The sequence below is a fragment of the Apostichopus japonicus genome, chromosome 7 (genome assembly GCF_037975245.1).
Source record: "Apostichopus japonicus isolate 1M-3 chromosome 7, ASM3797524v1, whole genome shotgun sequence".
In the NCBI taxonomy this organism is placed as follows: domain Eukaryota; kingdom Metazoa; phylum Echinodermata; class Holothuroidea; order Aspidochirotida; family Stichopodidae; genus Apostichopus; species Apostichopus japonicus.
The window spans coordinates 57082-79862 of NC_092567.1; the positions used below are offsets into that span (position 1 = coordinate 57082).

A 22781-nucleotide genomic window follows, 5' to 3' on the forward strand; every position below is an offset into this window, starting at 1 on the left:
TTGATAAACTAAAGAGAACTACTGTACTGAACTGACATTGCTAAGCGGCCTAACCCAAGTTGCGGACCGACCATTCATGAAAGGATTAAATCGGTCGCTATTGTTAAAATTATAGTCCGTAGCGTCAGTTAGTCAGACGATACCAGGCCTACAGCCTGTTGATGAACAAAAGACAATGCGCTTCTGAACTTACTGTACATTGCTAGGCGGCCTAGCCTAAGTTGTTTACAGTATTATCGCAACATGCACGAACTTCGATGCAAAACAATGTAACAACTCATATATATATCCAAATGTTTTACTACTTTCCCTGTACCAAAAAAATTACCTTTCCGAGTGCAACGGTGTTTAATGTTTTCAATCCACCTACGATAATATAGTATTGGTAAAAGATTTGTTTCTTTACCGGCAATATCTTACAATATAAAGGCACCATAATGTGAAGAATAAAACATCTGCAGACCGAACACAAATTTAGTGGATGTTATCCAGAATGTTAACAGTGAATTAATAGATTTAAAACTTCCATTTAGTTTTGTTGTTACGACCTGGCACTGCAATGCAGACGCCGCGGCGCCATTTGAATGTAACATAGTTAAATGGTCGGAACATCAAACACACCCGCAGCAATTCCCACGCGCGTTATCCAAGGGTCGACTTCAAAGCTTGGGGGAAAGTGGAGGGGTGGGGGGGGGGTGGTGACGTGCTTAAACAAAGACCTTAGTGTACATCGTTTTTTTCATATGAACTGATTTTACTACAGACACTGAAAAGTGTTGAGAGAAGATTTAATTTTTGGAAATTTATTTTGAACCAAATAGACTGACATCAGAGCACATTTACGCAACTTTAGATTAACTTAAAATCGAATTTTAAAATGCATTGTAAGTACACTCTATCTATCAGTACAATTTCGGAGCTTGTCCAATATGATCTACTAAATAAAATCACACTCATGTTATTCGTAAATCGAAAAACATTATTTGAGGCAACACCTTTTATACTTTGTAAACTTTAAATCACCCATAACTCGAAAACGGAAGGAGATACAGACTTTTTATCGGCAGTGTGAGGAATACTAAAATGCGTTTAAATAAGCTCTATCTATGGTGACATCCCTATGTTCCGACGTCTCTATGTTCCGACGTATTTATGTTCCGACAATTTGTTTGGACTCTATTTTTTTATGGACGAAAATGTTTTCGGACCCAATTTCTTTTTTGGAGACTCAATCTTTTTGGCCCTCGTTTTTCGGACCAATTTTTTTGGGGAGGGGACTTAATTTTTTGGGCCCCAAATTTTTTGGGACCCAATTTTTTTTGTTGGGGGGACTCAATTTTTTTGGACCAACATTTTTTCTGACCTAACTTTTTTGGGGGGACACAATTTTTGGGGGGACACAATTTTTTGGACGCACCAAGTTTTTTTCACGAAAAAAGAGGGCCCAAAGTTTGTTATGACCCAAATAGTTGTGACCGAAAATTGCTTGTGACCCGAAATTTAATTGTTTGTACTCAAATTTTTTGGGACCAAAATCAGTTTGGTCAAAAAAATATGTTGGTCCGAAAACATGTTGGTCAAAATTTTTTTATAAACTAAGTTTTTTTTTTACGCCCCGTCAAAGTAAAACCTGTTATTTCTGGTCATTATGTTAAAAAATAAGGGAGGGATGGGGGGGGGGCTAGTTTCGACCCTAGTAGGAACTTCGGACGCAAAGACGAGTAACAGAAAATACAAGAGGCAAACTACTGTATTAGTGTATGTTTACAGTACAGAGGGCAAGGTGAACACAAATAAAGAAGTAAACGGATTAGTAAACAAAGAGGGAGAGAAGAAAATAAGTCAGGGAAAAATATACACTGTGGAAGGATAAAGAGAGGATTAAATAACGAGAAGTAAATAATAAACTGTGGGAGGGTGGGCGGGGGGGGGTGGAGGGAATCAACAGTTTAGGGAAGATTTTGGGAATTTCATCCCAGATATCGCTAGATATCGATACAGTACAGTGCCCTTGGGATTTATTGGATTTTATTCTCCTTTTTCTCTTTCTTTTTTTTCTTTTCCCTTCCTTCCTCCTCATCCCCCCCCCCCTTTTCCCTTTTTTTTCTTCTCTTTTCTTCGCAGAATAGTACCATTCATAATTTGCATATTACACGAAAATTAACCCTCGGCGTCCAGACGGCGGGAAATTGTAACATCATGTTCAATGTGTTGTTTTGTTCCCACGGTGCAATGAACTGGTGCAAGTTCGAATGTCGATGACCTACTTATGTTTTGTGACCAATGTCAGTGGGAATTATGTGTGTAAAAACTCGGGTTTTTCTACGTGTTATATATATAGAAGTTTTACGTAAGCGGAGCGAAGTTCGGGGCGGCTCTTTGATTGTGAGGAAGCATTTATCTAAGCATCAATATTTGTGAAAAATATCGTAAAGTTTTTCAGATATTCTCTTTGAATGTCCCCTCCATATATCTCTCTTTCTCCGTCCACCCAAAGCTCGACCATTACGCTAATTCTGTTTGAGGAAAAGTTATCGAAATATCGCGATAATTGTTTAACTATTTATCGTGACGGTAAAAAGAAAATATCGCCCAACCCTATGCCTGACCCAATTAATATCTAGATCAGCGCCAAAGCTTGAGAAACGAAGGGTCTTCTTATAGCCACCTGTTATTCGCAAACTTTGACCCATTTACGCGGTACTCATGTAATATTTGCTGTGGAAGTAAAAGTTGGCAGGTCGCCAAAATAAATTCATTGGATACAATTAATTCCAACTGGACATTTATTAGCCTTTCTCGTAACACCAACGTTTATTTAGCAATACGAACGGGAGTTCGATTTTCGCAAATTGTTACTCTGGACCGTAATGGATTTATCATAATTTTATCTGCTGCTGGACATTTGTACCTTGCAAGGTAAATATACGAGTCTATTGCAAAGTTTAGGCAACTGGGGGGGGGGGGCGGGTAGGGGTAGGTAGAGGTTGTTGCGATGCGAGGGGGGCTGTCTAGTGATCGTGGAATACTTTTATAAAATAAAAAAAAAATTTCAAACAAGTCGAGGGTTAAAAGCTTTATGTGCCGGTCAGACCGGCCAATGGATAGGGTGTATTTCAGCGGCGGTACGGAATGTATCAGCATGATTGATACTGGGAAGTATGATTGTATTTCTGATGTTCATATAGTGTAATGTTTTATATATCCGTTAAAATCAGCGAGGTTTTATTACAAAATCAATGATGATTTACTAAGTCATTCAAAATCGAAATGTTTTCTGTAGGCCTATATTCAGATTTGTACAGTATGTTGACATTGATCATATACAGTACAGTAGTGTTTGGTCATGGCCTCGGTCATCTTGCAAGGAATTTTCTTGCAATTAGTTAACTGTCTGACATATTGTTAGTAGCCATTCTTCCTCGTGGCTGTTGCTCCTGGAAGCATAAACCACAACCTATTGTTCGTTTCCTGTAAGCTCTCTACCTTGCCGAAGATACTGCAGATTAACGGACAATAACCCAACGTTATAGTTAGTGTATTTCAAGCTGACGATACTCGCGCTGCCAGACTATAATAGTGCTGCTGGAGATTCCTGACGATAAAAGTGTTGCTCGACGATCCGACTATAAAGACGATAACCGACTGTAACCGACCAAAATGCCCATACGATATTGTCAACCTCGACGTAACACCACTGTATCTCTAAACAAATTAATCCAATCTGTACCCTTTAGTAAAGTTTCAATTGCCTCTGTATCTGATCTAAAAAAATCAGGGCTTTTTCCTTGCTAACAGGATTTACGACTTTGCAAACAACATCAAAAGCTTGTATATCATGATCGCTAGTTCCTAGTTTTCCTAGACCTGTCAAATCAACAACATTGCTTGGATCAGAACTCAGGACAAGATCCAGGATGTTATCCCCCTAGTAGGAAAAGTAACATGTTGATGTAAAAAGCAATCTTGCACAACATCTAGAAAGTTACTACCGTTCCTCCTACTGGAACCAGGACTAAAAAGAATTTTTTGGTGACGAGGGCTCTATTCAGCACAAGCAGGTTTTTTACGAGGGCTGTTTTACTGATGATGGGTTTTTTTTGGTACTAATTTAGAATCCGTACCAATCAACCCTACTTCCTAAACCCTAACCCTATTCCCTACTTCCTTACCCTACTCCCTAACCCTAACCATATTCCCTACTTCATAACCCTAACCATATTCCCTACTTCATAACCCTAATTTACTAACCCCTAACTCTACTTCTTAACCCTACTTTCTAACTCCTAACCTTATTCTGCCCATTCGAAGTAAGCTTTCCCATTCGTATGGTACGGATTCTTAAGTTAGGCCTTTTTTTTTGGTGTTGCAAGGGCCAAAATAATTCTCAATTCCCATTATCAGAGGTCAAATTTAAAGTGAAATGTAGGCTCTCCGTCATTCAATCACATATAGGAGGAGTAGGGTGGTTCCTTCTCTACCATCACAGCTGCTTAAATTTGATTCATCTATGTGTCCTCCATACACTACATACTATGCCTACGCCTCGGGCTTTTGCCTAACATACAATAATATACAGTAACCGTCAACATCCATGATAACTACATTCCCCTCTAACCTGACGTTAGGCCTAACTTATTCCCTTGTAACTTCAATGAATCCGAATCAAAGGTCTGTCTAGAAAATCGTATAGCTTTAAAATGAATAATTACATTCCTCCCGGCCGTTGTAGTCGATAGTAAACAACTCAAGCACAACAATTGAAACAGCTTTGCAACGCGGTGCACGGTTTGTGTTATCACGGAGGCGGCCATTTTTTAAAGTAAGATGCAAATAATAACAAAGTCTAGCGGTGGAATCGAGAATGTCGCCATCTATTTGTCGTGATACAGCTGTGGTCCCTGAAGTATGAATATGACGTCATGCAACATATACTGAAGTCACTCATCAATTGGTGGCGCTTTGCTTCTACGGCTAGTACTAGTAGAGTTCTTTTTGCGATTGATATGGATTTTCAAAGTTGTAGGCAATACTAGCTAAGCGGAGCGCAACCATCAGTTGGCGCGGAGCGTACAAGAGAATGTTTGGTCTGTTTATAGCTCCATGGTTTTACAAACCCCTCAGATGGCCGGAAACGGGCCTTCCCGAGTGTTCATTCTGGTTCCCTGGCCTCTTGCTAACTTGAGACACCTCATTCAATATCACTTTCAAACCCAAAAAACAAACGAGTCAAATTAGTACGTAATTCAATACAACATATCGTATTTAAAAATAGCAAGGCACGAGAAGGCGAGAGCTATCTGACGACTGCCATCTGATGCAAATTTCTCAACTGTTTTCTCCGCTGAAATATTATTTGCGTAAACGGGTTCTTAACTAGATGTTAAAAACTGACAAGATTGGAATCTAGTATTTTCGGCGGGTAGAGTGTTAAATGAAGCGGCACGCGATAGAAATGACAGCCTAGATGACAGAAGAATAGGACACCTAATTTAGCCATATTCTTGCTACGTTCATTTCATAGTTTTTCCTGTCTAGACTCTGAAACTCGTCCAGCAAGGCTATGGATTTGAATTATGGGTGTTTAAAAAAAAACGGTACCTTGGTCAAAAAAAGTGTAGGCCCGGGCCTACAGTGCTACATACTGGCTACGCCCCTGACCATATGATATCATATTATCAGCAGAGTTTGTTTCCTGTTTGATTTATTTTACATGTTCTTTACGTAATATATCAGAAAGAAAAACGATAGTGCTCTTTTACAATTTTAACAGTAGGATGATTCTTGTTTATTGTCCAATGTCTGGACTTTAATACATTTGACGAACTTAACAGCTGATGGACAATATAAACTTTCATATTTTGTAATATAGCCAGATATGCAGTGGCCTAAAAAACAAATAGCCTATCGTTATCGCAATGTATTAGCAGTGTAATAATTATTAATAGGAACTGCGTATCACGTACGATTGCTAGCTTAGCTTCATAACATGCTGTTCGTGCAACAACTTAGGACGAATCATATAAAGGATGAGAACGAACGTTGTCGACGTCGTTGTGCATACGGTTCGTGACATTCCATCGAGTGTGGTTAGGCAGGCAATATGCATTTTATTACGCAGTGGCCAGCTGTAGGATTGTAACAGGCTATAGGCTAAATTTAGCTAAGTGTATCTGCTAAACTAAGTAAGTAGTTGAATCAGTAGGCGGGAATGTTACTACGATTACAATCTAGTTAACGGAGCTGAAGAGTATTAAAGATCAAAAGAGCACTGACAAAATACCATGCTAAGAAAACGACAGTTTTTAAACATTTTTTTCGACACTGAAAGGGGGGGGGGGGCAGTGGCTCTCCCTGCTCCCCCTGGCTACGTCCCTGGTACAGGGTGCTGAGGTACACAACTACATAGGCGTAGGAGGCTGGGGGTGGGGCTGCAGCCCCCCAACCAAACATTTTTGTGAAAATTCGGGCAATATGCTAAGAAGTTTTCGGGCACCTACTGAAAGAAAAATAATTTGCAATGTGTTTTTCAATGGTTAAACTGATAGTATTATTATCACTATTATTGTTACGACTTTCCCAATAATTCTAACCAATATAGAAGGGTAATAACACGGCAAATGATTGTATGTTATTGGCATGCGATGTAATAACCGATTAACATATTGAACGCGCGACAAAAATTGGTTATATTTTTCGGGCAAGTCGTTACAGCCCCTCCCTCCCCCCCCCCTTCCCCAAATCAAATTGGGCTCCTACGCCTATATGCACAACAGTGTAATGAAGCATACAGCGCGCAACCAGTGCACTTAGTTTGGACATGTTAATGTAAATACTTATACCATGAATTTCTATAAGAAATGCATTCCTGAAATCAAAATTTTTAGAACATATTAACAACATTACCATCGTCACATGCCGAAGCTCTGATTGCTCGACATCAATTTATTTCAAATTATTTCTTGATGCATGTTTTACTTGTCATTGGTCATAATTCGCAAATATATCTCAGGAGTTTTGAGACTGAAATTTGCTGTTATCGATCGCTGCCTCCCCCCCCCCCTACCCTCTTCCCTTAATCTTCTTTGTCCCTCTTCAGTTTATCTCCTACCTCTCCTCCTCCACCTATTGGGTTCTTTTATCACTCCACAGTTTGTCAACTAATCCTCTTAAATCAATCTCTTTTGTGTTCACTCTGCTCATTAACCTATCTGTATTCTTTGCTTGTATTTCGTCCCTTGTATTTTCTGTTACTTGTCTATCAGCCTCTGAAGATCCTGCTAGGATCGAAACGTCAAATCCACTTAATTTGACACATGATTTTTTGTGTGCACATATTCACTAAATACCAAGTACCAGCAGAACATAGATGCTTTGTCAACCTTAGATTTCATCGGTTTCATTGCTACACTGTTTTGTACGGATGCCTACTGCGGACGATGAACTTATAAAGGCTTGTGCATCATTATCAAAGTGTAGAAATATGTATGTGATGACAGTATGGTTCATCTTAGGTACCGTAGAATGGGTTTTCAGAAAACTACCTATTTTCACCTTAAATGAAATTTGACCCATATGAAATTCCACAGCGACTTTGTTCTCACCAAGGGTGATCTACATGCTAAATTTATACATCAACAAAATTTCACTCTTAGAGTTTCTTTAACAAGATTTTCAGACTTTCACCTTTGCTGACCTTTCAAACCCGTCCAATATAGTAAGGATCTTCTATGCAATATGGGCCATCTACATACAAAGTATGAAATCCCTTCAAGTTACCCTTCCTATCGTGTTTAGTTTACAAGGTTTTACACTTTGACCTCTGGTGACCTTTGACCATCAAAAACAATAGGGATCTTCTACCCAATATAAGTTACCAACAAGTCAAGTATGAGTTTAATCCAACTTTCAATTAATTGAGAAATTGTGTTTACAAGAAAGTGTCACATACTCACACATACACGCAAGACATCACCATTGCATATATTCCTTCAGCCTTCGGCAAGGAAACAAAAAGTAAATTTCACTACCAAGTGCTAGAATCTCAAACAAGGGAAAAACAAATCCCTGATTTCTTACTCAGATGTTTTCATTTATATGTTGAGTGCTATGGATATAATGATTGATGCTAGTTGAACAGATAATCTTGCCAGGGACCACAAATCAATCATTTGTGAAGTGTTTAGACGTTTATTTTGGTGCATTGGGAGGCATTTCGACTACAAATATGGTCTAATTAAGCTTAAATGCAAGTTTGTACTAATTACTACTTTAAATTTACAGTACTTACGATTTGAAAAATGGGTTGGGGGCCGGGACTAGTTCGGCCACCCAATTCAGAATAAATATTACAAAATTTTGAAGTCAAATGTTGCATTATGAGAGATTTTCATAGACTATAACTGAGGTCTTTATATTGTAGCTCTGAAAGGAAGGTTGTGCTAATAAATGATTCAAACTCTCCCCAACTGTTTAAGGTAGGGCCCTAAAACCATTATGGGAAGACCAGAGGCAAACAAAGGATTTTATAGTGGAGATCAGGGTGCTGCTTTGGGATCATTGAAGCCATTTCCTATGTAGGGTGGTTTTCATTAAACAAATATAGACTTCAACTGGTGCATTCTGAGGCATAGACTACAAAATGCAAAGTTTGACTGTTAAATACTTTGTATGAGGTTGAAAAATATAGGTAAACTCCTAGTAGTGTTCCAATTCTTACCCGTCTGAATTCAGAAATCCCAGATGGGACACACCACTACAATTGGGGCCATGTCTCCACCCCTTGCACTCTTCATTATAACACTTTCTTCCAAATGTATGTCTTTTATGTGTTTGGTTTTATCAGGGCACCTCTTTTGGTGAGCCTGCATTGGGCCTAAATCATGGAAAAAGTATTATGGTAGTTATATCATAAATATCCTCTTTAATTATTACTTAGGCTTCTGCTTCTTGGCTCTTTCAAATTTCGTCTTTAGTTAATCTTTCAAAAATATGAGTTATGACTCACTACAACACTACACTGGTTCAATAGAGGAACATGAAATGATAACACAGACAGGAATACAGAATTACCATTTCTATTTTCATTCTACTTATATGTATCCCTGTACCAGTATTAGAATATAACTTTAATAGAAAAAGATAGAAAACAAAACAACAAATGCATTAATGAGTTTGCACGTAACATTTGAAAATATTTAACAGACGAATGTCACATTCTTTTAGCATTATTGCTATAAAAGTTTCAACTATAGCCTTTGACTGCACCTAACTGGCAGCAAACACTCTTCCTTCTTTGAAACATATGACAGTCTTCAAACATGTATTTCAGTAAGATATGTGGTCAGCACTTTTATTAATGGCAATAGAAATGATTTAATCTGCTTCCCAAAAATAATGACATCAGAAAATTGTGTTGCATTAGCTGTAACAATGTACAGTATGTGTACACAGCTATTTCAGGTTTGATTGTTCTAGACCAAAGACGCCTTGACTGTAGGCTAATATTGCCACTATCCACATATTTTATGCATTTATTAAGTATTATGTTCCCAGAAGATTAACATCACATACCATAAATGCCTTTGGTCAGGACTCAGGAACCATACCTCTCTGCCCTGGTGTAGCTTAGTCAAATAGAATTGAATGTAAATAGTTCTTGTTAAACTAACCAATATTAGATACAATCTTCACCTTTGTAGTATTTCAGTTGACTTGGTGAATTTTATACACTTGATACAGCTATAATGTGTCTAGGTTTAGCAAGTCAGGGTTTAATTGGAAAGCTGAGGAATCTGTCAGTCACCTGCAGACTTAATGGTATCACTGTCACATTACAACAATCAGTTTAATACAAGATTGTTCAGTCAAGTGTGTCAGTACTGTAGCTCTTTGGTAAAAAGTGCTGAACTTTGATGGTATGACATCCTACATCTACATCCTTTACAAACTATGCTTCAGGGAAATCAAGAACATCATGATTCACGTAGGGTTGCAACTACAAGACATCAGGATTCATGTAAGGTTGCAATTACAAGACATCAGGATTCATGTAAGGTTGCAACTAGAAGACATCAGGATTCATGTAAGGTTGCAACTAGAAGACATCAGGATTCATGTAAGGTTGCAACTACAAGACATCAGGATTCATGTAAGGTTGCAACTACAAGACATCAGGATTCATGTAAGGTTGCAACTACAAGACATCACAATTCATGTAAGGTTGCAACTACAAGACATCACAATTCATGTAAGGTTGCAACTACAAGACATCAGGATTCATGTAAGGTTGCAACTACAAGACATCAGTATTGATGTAAGATTGCAACTACAAGACATCAGGATTCATGTAAGGTTGCAACTACAAGACATCAGGATTCATGTAAGGTTGCAATTACAAGACATCAGGATTTCAAAGCATTTTCATACAGTACCCAGTGACAACATTTCCAGAGAACTTCCCATGAGATCTGGCAGCAGTAATTATATGTATTTAGCCATCGAGGATTACAAAATCTCAATATTTTTACTAATTTGTGTTGATATCAACATGGCAAGAAATAACAGTCGTATGTCCAACAGTTCATGTTAACAGTTAACGCTTACAATATACTTTGAATGTTTGTGATTGACTGAAGTAGGTAACGACTGCAGGGAAACAGACATTTGAAATGATATGTACTGAATATTAATGGAGGTCAGTCTCTGTCAATGTACCTTAATGTAAATCATCAATAGTGCTGTAAACGTTTGTAAGACACTTTCTTGTTGATTTTCTTGAAGTAGGTAACAACTGCAGGGAAACAGACATTTGAAATGATATGTACTGAATATTAATGGAGGTCAGTCTCTGTCAATGTACCTTAATGTAAATCATCAATAGTGCTGTAAACGTTTGTAAGACACTTTCTTGTTGATTTTCCTGAAGTAGGTAACAACTGCAGGGAAACAAACATTTGAAATGATATGTACTGAATATTAATGGAGGTCAGTCTCTGTCAATGTACCTTAATGTAAATCATCAATAGTGCTGTAAACGTTTGTAAGTCACTTTCTTGTTGATTTTCCTTGTCTTCTTCTTCTTTTTCTTAACTCTAGTTGACCTGGCATGACCTTCTCTGTTATACTCCAGGCTGGTTAAGAAAATACTGAGAAGCAGTCCGCAGCAGAGAAAAATAGTGAAAATCTAAACAAAATGAGAGAAAGATGAACAGAGAAAATGGTCACAGGTTGTTACAGTAAAGAGGAGTCAAAGGCATTCTTTGTGCAGAAGGGGAACCCAAGGATATGAGCAGAATAGAGTAACTAAAGGACTTTATGTATTCATCATTTGTCTTAATGAGGTGCTGTAAAGTGCATTTACTTTATAGCCAAAAATTGGAAAATTATGGAACTATATCTACATCTCATTTTAGAATTCATTCTGTGAATTTATAGTAACTGGTGAATAGTGGCCTTTGTTAGGCACTGATACTTACTTCAATAATGAGAACAACCACATCAGAGCAGTAGAGTATAGATTAATTTAAATAGATGAACCAATAAAGCAGAATGCACATAGTTACAAGTAACATGAGCATCACTGATGGTGTAGCTTCACTCTGTTATAATGTAACTACCTATACATATTACAGCTGAAACTTCACTAATGAGAACAACCACATCAGAGCAGTAGAGTATAGATTAATTTAAATAGATGAACCAATAAAGCAGAATGCACATACTGTAGTTACAAGTAACATGAGCATCACTGATGGTGTACAGTAGCTTCACTCTGTTATAATGTAACTACCTATACATATTACAGCTGAAACTTCACTAATGAGAACAACCACATCAGAGCAGTAGAGTATAGATTAATTTAAATAGATGAACCAATAAAGCAGAATGCACATAGTTACAAGTAACATGAGCATCACTGATGGTGTAGCTTCACTCTGTTATAATGTAACTACCTATATTACAGCTGAAACTTATATCATTTGTTATCATCCGTAATCAATTTGTTGAGTGGAGTGTAATCAATTAGCTGACTAGAGAGACCTGACAACTGACCTAACAACAACACATCATCTGTTGACCACTGTGACCACATCACACAGTAAGTCTATTAAGAGAACCAGGCCATTACATAATTAAAAGACGATTAACCATCAACTGATAATCACTGTGGCCAAGTTTAATCAAAATCTGAATAAACTCCAGAAAAACAGAGGTAGGATATTTCATATTTTTTAAATAAACTGCTGAACCTTTTTCTACCCAAAACACTTTTATCCTGAAATTAACCAACCCTTACATGACACATCATCTGCTGTCCCTAGGACTTATTTGATCAAAACCTACATCAATCCCAGGACTTGGGAAAAAATAGATTTTTACATGATTTTCACATTTTGACCGATCTGTGAACCAAATGACATTTGACCTGAAAATTAACTATACATTATATGTCCCATCATCTGCAGTCACTAGGACAAAGTTTGACCAAAATCGATAACGACAAGGAAGAGCTGGATAGAAATAGGCTTTTACATTAACATATTGACCCTTTTTACCTGAATGGCCTTGGACCTGAAAATGTAACCACACCTTAATCCATTTATGACCCATCATCGTTTTCACTATGGCCATTTCAATCCATGTCGCACAGAAACCTAGGAATAGTAGTAGACTTGTACATGGTTTTAGCATTTTAATCCCTTCGATCCATGTCGCACATAAACCCTAGGAAGAGTAGTAGACTTGTACATGGTTTTAATATTTTAATCCCTTTGATCCATGTCGCACACAAACCTAGGAATAGAAGTAGACTTGTACATTGTTTTAACATTTTAATCCCTTCGATCCATGTCGCACATAAACCCTAGGAATAGTAGTAGACTTGTACATGGTTTTAATATTTTAATCCCTTCGATCCATGTCGCACATAGACCCTAGGAATAGTAGTAGACTTGTACATGGTTTTAATATTTTAATCCCTTTGATCCATGTCGCACATAAACCCTAGGAATAGTAGTAGACTTGTACATGGTTTTAACATTTTAATCCCTTCGATCCATGTCGCACATAAACCTAGGAATAGTAGTAGACTTGTACATGGTTTTAACATTTTAATCCCTTCGATCCATGTCGCACATAAACCTAGGAATAGTAGTAGACTTGTACATGGTTTTAACATTTTAATCTCTACGATCTATGTCGCACATAAACCTAGGAATAGTAGTAGACTTGTACATGGTTTTAACATTTTAATCCCTTCGATCCATGTCGCACATAAACCTAGGAATAGTAGTAGACTTGTACATGGTTTTAATATTTTAATCCCTTTGATCCATGTCGCACACAAACCTAGGAATAGAAGTAGACTTGTACATTGTTTTAACATTTTAATCCCTTCGATCCATGTCGCACATAAACCCTAGGAATAGTAGTAGACTTGTACATGGTTTTAACATTTTAATCTCTACGATCTATGTCACACATAAACCTAGGAATAGTAGTAGACTTGTACATGGTTTTAATATTTTAATCCCTTCGATCCATGTCGCACATAAACCTAGGAATAGTAGTAGACTTGGACATGGTTTTAATATTTTAATCCCTTCGATCCATGTCGCACATAAACCTAGGAATAGTAGTAGACTTGTACATGGTTTTAACATTTTAATCCCTTCGATCCATGTCGCACATAAACCTAGGAATAGTAGTAGACTTGTACATGGTTCTAATATTTTAATCCCTTTGATCCATGTCGCACATAAACCCTAGGAATAGTAGTAGACTTGTACATGGTTTTAATATTTTAATCCCTTTGATCCATGTCGCACACAAACCTAGGAATAGAAGTAGACTTGTACATGGTTTTAACATTTTAATCCCTTCGATCCATGTCGCACATAAACCTAGGAACTAAGTAGACTTGTAAATGGTTTTAATATTTTAATCCCTTCGATCCATGTCGCACATAAACCCTAGGAATAGTAGTAGACTTGTACATGGTTTTAACATTTTAATCCCTTCGATCCATGTCGCATATAAACCTAGGAATAGTAGTAGACTTGTACATGGTTTTAATATTTTAATCCCTTCGATCCATGTCGCACATAAACCTAGGAATAGTAGTAGACTTGTACATGGTTTTAACATTTTAATCCCTTCGATCCATGTCGCACATAAACCTAGGAATAGTAGTAGACTTGTACATGATTTTAATATTTTAATCTCTTCGATCCATGTCGTACATAAACCCTAGGAATAGTAGTAGACTTGTACATGGTTTTAATATTTTAATCCCTTCGATCCATGTCGCACATAAACCCTAGGAATAGTAGTAGACTTGTACATGGTTTTAATATGTTAATCCCTTTGATCCATGTCGCACACAAACCTAGGAATAGAAGTAGACTTGTACATGGTTTTAACATTTTAATCCCTTCGATCCATGTCGCACATAAACCCTAGGAACTTAGTAGACTTGTAAATGGTTTTAATATTTTAATCCCTTCGATCCATGTCGCACATAAACCTACTGTAGGAATAGTAGTAGACTTGTACATGGTTTTAACATTTTAATCCCTTCGATCCATGTCGCACATAAACCTAGGAATTGTAGTGTACTTGTACATGGTTTTAATATTTTAATCCCTTCGATCCATGTCGCATATAAACCTAGGAATAGTAGTAGACTTGTACATGGTTTTAACATTTTAATCCCTTCGATCCATGTCGCACATAACCCTCGATTAGTAGTAGACTTGGACATGGTTTTAATATTTTAATCCCTTCGATCAATGTCGCACATAAACCTAGGAATAGTAGTAGACTTGTATGGTTTTAACATTTTAATCCCTTCGATCCATGTCGCATATAAACCTAGGTATAGTAGTGTACTTGTACATGGTTTTAATATTTTAATCCCTTCGATCCATGTCGCACATAAACCTAGGAATAGTAGTAGACTTGTACATGGTTTTAACATTTTAATCCCTTCGATCCATGTCACACATAAACCTAGGTATAGTAGTAGACTTGTACATGGTTTTAACATTTTAATCCCTTCGATCCATGTCGCACATAAACCCTAGGAATAGTAGTAGACTTGTACATGGTTTTAACATTTTAATCCCTTCGATCCATGTCGCACATAAACCCTAGGAATAGTAGTAAACTTGTACATGGTTTTAACATTTTAATCCCTTCTGACTCAAGTGGCCTTTGACCTGTAAACTAAGTACTCCTTTTATGACTAACTACCATCTGCTGGACGTATGAACTATAAACAAGTTTGACCTCAGAGCAGTAGCCTTTCTGCTAATATTGTTGATGACAGACAGACAGACAGATACATTGTCATGACAATAGTTCAACTAGTTGAGGTACAGTAACCAGAAAGCCAGCAGGCTTAGTGATTGCCTGCTTTATAAATTTATATCAATGGATTGATAGAGAAACTGAGGAAAATGTGTCAAGTCAAGTACCAGAATATCAGACCAGATAACTTGATCATTGCAAAGGTGTCACACTCTGAAGTTTGATGACTGATAAGTCATTAGTGGAATTGAAAAACCCACTCAGCCACTTAAAGAGGGAAGGTCAAATCCTGTGACAGTTTATGGCACAGTCAAGCACATTCATCAGAAATAATTGTTTCCATATACAGTATAAGTTTCTAGACTGACCTATGTTAAATTCAAATGACCTTCCATTAGCACCATATTTGGGCAAATATTTGGACAATATCTGTCACTAAATGTACTTGCTGTAATAACAAGCACTAATAAGGTCAAGTGTTTTGTGTCAAAGTGAATCCCTGAACTTACTGGCCACCCCGTAGTTAAGAAGAAAGTTTTCAGGGATTGAATTCTGCTAGCCTTAAACAACCATTGATTTGAAGCAAATTAGAAATCTCAACTAGAAATAAAAATTATCCAGCTACAGTACTTTTAAAGTTTTAGCACTTCCCCCCTTGCTGACCTCAAATGACCTGAACTTCACAAAGAATTACTGTGCTCTTGTGATCATTATAGAAAAGTCATATCCCAATATGACATCTGATGAAATTGCCTAGCTTATTATGTCATGTTTAAAATTTCCAGAGTGTAACCTCCGCTGAACCCAAATGACCTGTACCCTCCACCAAAATCAAATGGTGTTCTTGTGCTTATTATAGGCCATAACCGTGGATACCAGGTACTGCAGTTTTCTATCTGGAAATATGGTATTTACATAGTGTAACCCTAACCTGCATCCAATTGTGTACAAACTACACAATACAGTCATACCATGCATATATGAGCTCCTTTCATCTTCTGGTTCAGGAGATACAGGTATCTGCCTTTTTCATATGTTAACATTTGCCCTATGCTGACCCCAGATGACCTTTCACCTCCACCACAAACGATAGGGTTCGCTGAATTACAGGAAATCTGCATGCCAATGTTAGAACTGCCTAGGCGACCTTCCTTGAGATATCATTTTTACAAGATTTTCACACTTTTTTCCCTCTGTTGACCTCAAATGACCATGACATTTATGAAAACACTTCAGATCGTCTACTCACCAACGGCAGTATATACCAAGTTTGAATTTCCTGCAACTTCTACTTCTTGAGATATTGTGTGAATGCTTTCAGACTTTGACCTCAAATGACATTTCACCAATACAAACAACAATCCCAAACCAGTTCTACCTAAGGGGAACAGCTACATACCAAATATGAAATGTACCCCAGTTATCCTTCTGAAGTTAGAGCATTTAAAAGCAAGTGTCACATACACATCAACACACACAAACACACCCATGTTTGTATTACATTCAGACCGAGGACCCCATTGTATTTTCTATTGTTTTAATCCATGTACCCTAACCTTAACAATACCCCATACAATAGAATTCTTCCGAGGACGTGGTGATTCCTTAGAAATCACAACCAAGGACCTGAAATTCTTTTGTTCAAGTCCTCGGTCAGAATACAAAACAAACGCACACATACACACGCCATCACCATGGCATAGATTCCTACTGCCTTCAGCAAGGAATCAAAAGTTGAATAGAGCATCTTAAATTAGAAAAACACACATATTTCACAGTAAGTGGAAGTAATAAACATCTGTCCCACAACCATCTTGATAGTTTTCTTCATTACATTACTTCTTTACTTTACTTACCACTTCTGCAACTGGAAAGTAGTAAGAGCATGCCATATATGCAATAAATGCAGCAAATTGCAGAACCAGAAGAAAAATGTCCTTCAACAATTGCTAGGTAAGAGAGAAAGAAATATGAAAAGCAAACTTGAACATTTCAATAGTAAATACTGATAGGACAACAATAATCATAAGGCACTAGAGTGATGGCCATCCAAGTGTCCTAATTACTGATAGGACAACAATATCATAAGGGACTAGAGTGATGGCCATCCAAGTGTCCTAATACTGATAGGACAACAATATCATAAGGCACTAGAGTGATGGCCATCCAAGTGTCCTAAAGACTGATAGGACAACAATAATCATAAGGCACTAGAGTGATGGCCATCCAAGTGTCCTAAATACTGATAGGACAACAATAATCATAAGGCACTAGAGTGATGGTCATCCAAGTGTCCTTAATACTGATAGGACAAAAATAATCATAAGGCACTAGAGTGATGGCCATCCAAGTGTCCTAAATACTGATAGGACAACAATACCATAAGGGACTAGAGTGATGGCCATCCAAGTGTCCTAAATACTGATAGGACAACAATATCATAAGGCACTAGAGTGATGGCCATCCAAGTGTCCTAAATACAGTACTGATAGGACAACAATAATCATAAGGCACTAGAGTGATGGCCATCCAAGTGTCCTAAATACTGATAGGACAACAATAATCATAAGGCACTAGAGTGATGGCCATCCAAGTGTCCTAAATACTGATAGGACAACAATAATCATAAGGCACTAGAGTGATGGTCATCCAAGTGTCCTTAATACTGATAGGACAAAAATAATCATAAGGCACTAGAGTGATGGCCATCCAAGTGTCCTAAATACTGATAGGACAACAATAATCATAAGGCATTAGAGTGATGGCCATCCAAGTGTCCTAAATACAGTACTGATAGGACAACAATAATCATAAGGCACTAGAGTGATGGCCATCCAAGTGTCCTAAATACTGATAGGACAAAAATATCATAAGGCACTAGAGTGATGGCCATCCAAGTGTCCTAAATACAGTACTGATAGGACAACAATAATCATAAGGCACTAGAGTGATGGCCATCCAAGTGTCCTAAATACTGATAGGACAACAATAATCATAAGGCACTAGAGTGATGGCCATCCAAGTGTCCTAAATACAGTACTGATAGGACAACAATAATCATAAGGCACTAGAGTGATGGCCATCCAAGTGTCCTAAATACTGATAGGACAACAATATCATAAGGGACTAGAGTGATGGCCATCCAAGTGTCCTAAATACTGATAGGACAACAATAATCATAAGGCACTAGAGTGATGGACATCCAAGTGTCCTAAATACTGATAGGACAACAATAATCATAAGGCACTAGAGTGATGGCCATCCAAGTGTCCTAAATACTGATAGGACAACAATAATCATAAGGCACTAGAGTGATGGCCATCCAAGTGTCCTAAATACTGATAGGACAACAATAATCATAAGGCACTAGAGTGATGGCCATCCAAGTGTCCTAAATACTGATAGGACAACAATATCATAAGGGACTAGAGTGATGGCCATCCAAGTGTCCTAAATACTGATAGGACAACAATAATCATAAGGCACTAGAGTGATGGCCATCCAAGTGTCCTGCAATGTAAGGAAATTAATAACATCATTAAACTAGCCAATTTCAGAAAAGAGAACATCATTGCCACACACCTAAATTGTTTTGGTTAAGATGATTCAGGCTCTTAAACTTCTATGAGGTCAAAGTATTCCCTACAGGATAGAAAATAACATTCCAGGCAAGGGAATGAATTACTTATAAGTAACATCTTCAAGTTTCCACAATAAGTAAATTAATATTTTGTTGATGTGCAGAGCAAGGAGTCCTCTAAGAGGTCTGCTTTAACCTACGTAATGTAATACAAACTGAGCCACTGCCCCAATACTGAATTAATATTCAAAACAAAGGTTTAGGCGCTGAATTGGGTAAATCTGTTTGTAGGATGAGATAATAAAACAAGAGCATCAATGATGCAGTATCTCAATACTGGAAGTTTTAATTTTGATTCCTAATTTCAAATCTTTGCTCTGTCTCTACAATTATCAATATCAATCATGGTACAACAAATATATAACTTGCATTTTTGCTACTTTGCCACGAATAGTCTCTGCAGGTTACACTTTATCCTGCTAGTCTTGCCTTTAGCGCTCATTGCCTGTTAGTCGAAAGAACGACGTTGCAAGGTTTAGTAATGTCATAGAATATCTAAGAACTTGTTTTTCATGTGGTATCCTTCATCTTAGGTCAGTCTCTGTTGGACTTTTTGGTCATATAGTTTGATGTCAATGACAACAGCCAAATTAGAAGAGGCGAACAACTCGACCATATTCTTGATGCCTGCCTTGAGAGCTAGGCCTATTGACCTACTGTATGTTAATGTAGACTGTAGTGGTGACTACCATCAAAACTGTGTCCACTTCTAGATATCAAAACAACCCACGTTTTTCCATCTCAATTTTTCGGACATGAAGATTTCATGGATTTATGACTTGGAAAAAATAATGTAAAAGAAGATTACAAGTTTTTATATGCAAGTGATGGGTGGCCTTCTCTTCCCCTACTAGCCACCTCAGTTCCTCTTAATTTTGTTATTTTACTTTAATTCTTTGTACATTTGATGTCAAACATTACAGGTTCAAAAGAAAGCTAAACATACTTCTTATAACCTTATACATCTTAGGCCTATGTCCTTATAAATAAAACATAACCTTATACAATTTTTATTGTCTTATCAAAGTTGTGATGCTATGGCCGGCTCCTCTTTTATACGTACCCATCAAACAAACTTACCCTGGTCCTTCCTAGGAAAAGCTGTCTGAACACCAGTACAATGCTAATGTGGCTATCACTGAAAGCCTAATAGGCCTAGTGGCCTATATATATATATATTTTTTTTTTTTTTTTAAATTGCACTAGGCCTACAGTAAATAGCCTTCAGAAATACAAGAATGTGTATACGTAATTATACAAAATACATGAAGGGCAATCAAACAAACTTATCATGGCCCTTGCTCTGAAAAGCTACCTGAACACCATTATAGTGTTCAACCGATTATGCATAACAGAAAATACCGATTACTGATTATTTTTTCATAATCGTACCGATTCCGATTATTTGAAAATGAGAAAATATCCCGTTTATACGAAATCGGCAATAAAGTTTGACAGAAACAATTATTGTTGTGATTTTCCCCAGTTTCCTTTTGCTTCGTTGTTATACAAGGCTCTAAGGTACCATTTTGTATGTACCAAATTACCTCTGGAGTTTCTCGGAAAGAATTTTTTTTTTTTTAAATTTCCAAAATACGGAGATATGACATCCTACCTAGCCAGCACTGTGCTAAGCGAATGGCCTAACCACCTCGACGTAAATGTCACCTGTTAATGGTTGAAATGGGCTACGAATAGTTACTCAAAATATCCATCTCAAAAAGTATCTCAGACAAACCATCCATCTGCAATCTTGACCAAAGTGTAAATTTTAATGACATATTGCCTTCATTCCGACAATATTTTGTACTTATTTTCAGTATTATACCGTTTATGAACAAATAGAAATGTTACGAACTTGAAGTTAAACATACCTATTCGTTACCTATATAACTCCATTCATGTTCAATTAGAATGTGTGAGCTTAGGCCAATCAAACTGAAAAGCAAATTGTACCATCGTAACTTGTTTAAAATTACTCTAAAATGTAATACCAGATTGATGTAAAGAAATAATAACAACTAGAAACTACTCCAATATAAAATATAACATTCCCTCTATAAGACATATCACTTACATTACCTTCCAAACAAATGCCGATTGCCAGCAAATTGAAAGTTGTAAACTAAGCTACGCAATTTTTTTTTTTTTTTTTTTTGCAAACCGATGGTTAGGCTACATTTCCCATTGACCTAGTGTGGTTGTTAGGCTAACATGTGGTCGATTGCAGTTTCCGTGGATATTTTTAGTTTTTATTTGCGACACAACTAGAGCGAATAAACAGATGTCAAGTTTAGATTTCCATGCAGTTGATTTAGTGTGAAGTAAGGCTACTATGTGGTCGGAGATTTGTGAGGATTTTAGGTTATTTTCGCTGGTACTGCAGGCCGTAATTTACCACGGGAAGTTCCCGGTGATTGTGCGCGACCCTCTCGCACTGCTTCAAATTTTGATGCGGGGTGAGAAAACTGTTTGCGCGATTCGCGATGCAACTGCAATTCCTAGCTAAAGCAAACGCATGTCACAATTAATTTTACACAGACACCTGATATAAAGAGGGCGATTTTTTTATATTTCATTTTTCTTTTTCGCACTCGTAATTGTGCTTTAGGAGGGCTTTTTAGCACTTGCGAGGGCGAATCGCCCGTTGCCTCCGCTTATTTCCTACCCTGTCCAGCACATTCCTGAATTCGCGAAATTGCTATTGCTGCTATGCTTACTGTGCCAAGAAATATGCAGCCAACAACCACGAAGGAAGCAAAATCGGCGACCCTGGCAGCCTAATTTGATGAAAGTATACACTGTGAAAGACGTATAGGGGGTGCCTTTTTATAATATTTCGTAGTAAAAGAACAAACCTAATTCATCAGTTGATATTTTCAACTTCCATATGTTTTTGAATAATGATATTTTCACCTTCCATATGTTTTTGAATAATCGGTATGACATAACTGGTATTCCACGTAATTTTTACCGATACCGATTATGTACCGATTATGCAATATTCGTACCGATTCCGATTCCGATTAGGTTAATCGGTTGAACACTACACCAGTACTATCCTTAAATGGATGTTACGTAGAATTCAGCAGTACAGAATGTAATTAGCATGCAATACACTAACACCTCGCGTACCTAACTACAGAACAGAAAATTGTTCGCGAGGGTAGCCATTTTCGTATATCTAACATGTAGCTGTTATGAGTCATAGCCAATCTGCTACAAAACAGACTTGGGGGCGGGGCTTAATCATCAAAAACGGACCTTTTTACTAAAAGTAGGGGCGGCAGCTCAGTGTTGTTTTAAGAAAGAAAAATCATTTAAACATCAAATAAAGCAAATAAAAGCCATTAAATGTCATATACATGTAGTAAAAATCTTATTAATACCTACCTGTAAACAACAAATGGAAGTTTAAAATTTTAATAAAATATATAATACATAGGACCCTATCTTAGACGATACCACTGTTGAAAGACAGTTCTATTCTATTCTCTTTCATAAAACATAAGTTTTGGAGCGTGTGCAAAACAGGTGTGACAAAGTGTGTTTTCAGTCCAAATTGGCCCGATTTGGACATAAATCGGTGAAAAAGTCACAGAATGAGATACAATTCTGGAATAAAAAATAGTAACTTTTGTTGGTCTATATGATATATTCTTGCTCTGGAAATTCCAGAGAAAAAGAACTTTGTTTGAAGACGCTGAAAAATTTTTAAGAGAAGAGAAAGTCCCACTTACTGTTACAATATCTCTATACATGTAATGTATTGAGATAATTACATGACAATGCTTACTTTTAAATTGACATTAAAGCCAGACACAAATGA

General features: G+C 37.2%; 1 protein-coding gene across 10 annotated transcripts in view; it reads right to left on the reverse strand.

Moving 5' to 3' along the window:
- LOC139970230 (ER membrane protein complex subunit 10-like) overlaps positions 1-22781 on the reverse strand; it is a 69603-nt gene that overhangs the window by 40033 nt on the left and 6789 nt on the right. For all 10 annotated transcript variants that reach the window (XR_011794068.1, XR_011794067.1, XR_011794066.1 and 7 more), the window contains one exon: positions 17169-17261. Coding sequence is in view for 7 of the 10 variants with exons in the window: in XM_071975871.1 (XP_071831972.1) it covers positions 17169-17261 (93 nt within the window). In the remaining 3 variants the exon portion in view is untranslated. The remainder of the gene's footprint in view (positions 1-17168; positions 17262-22781) is intronic.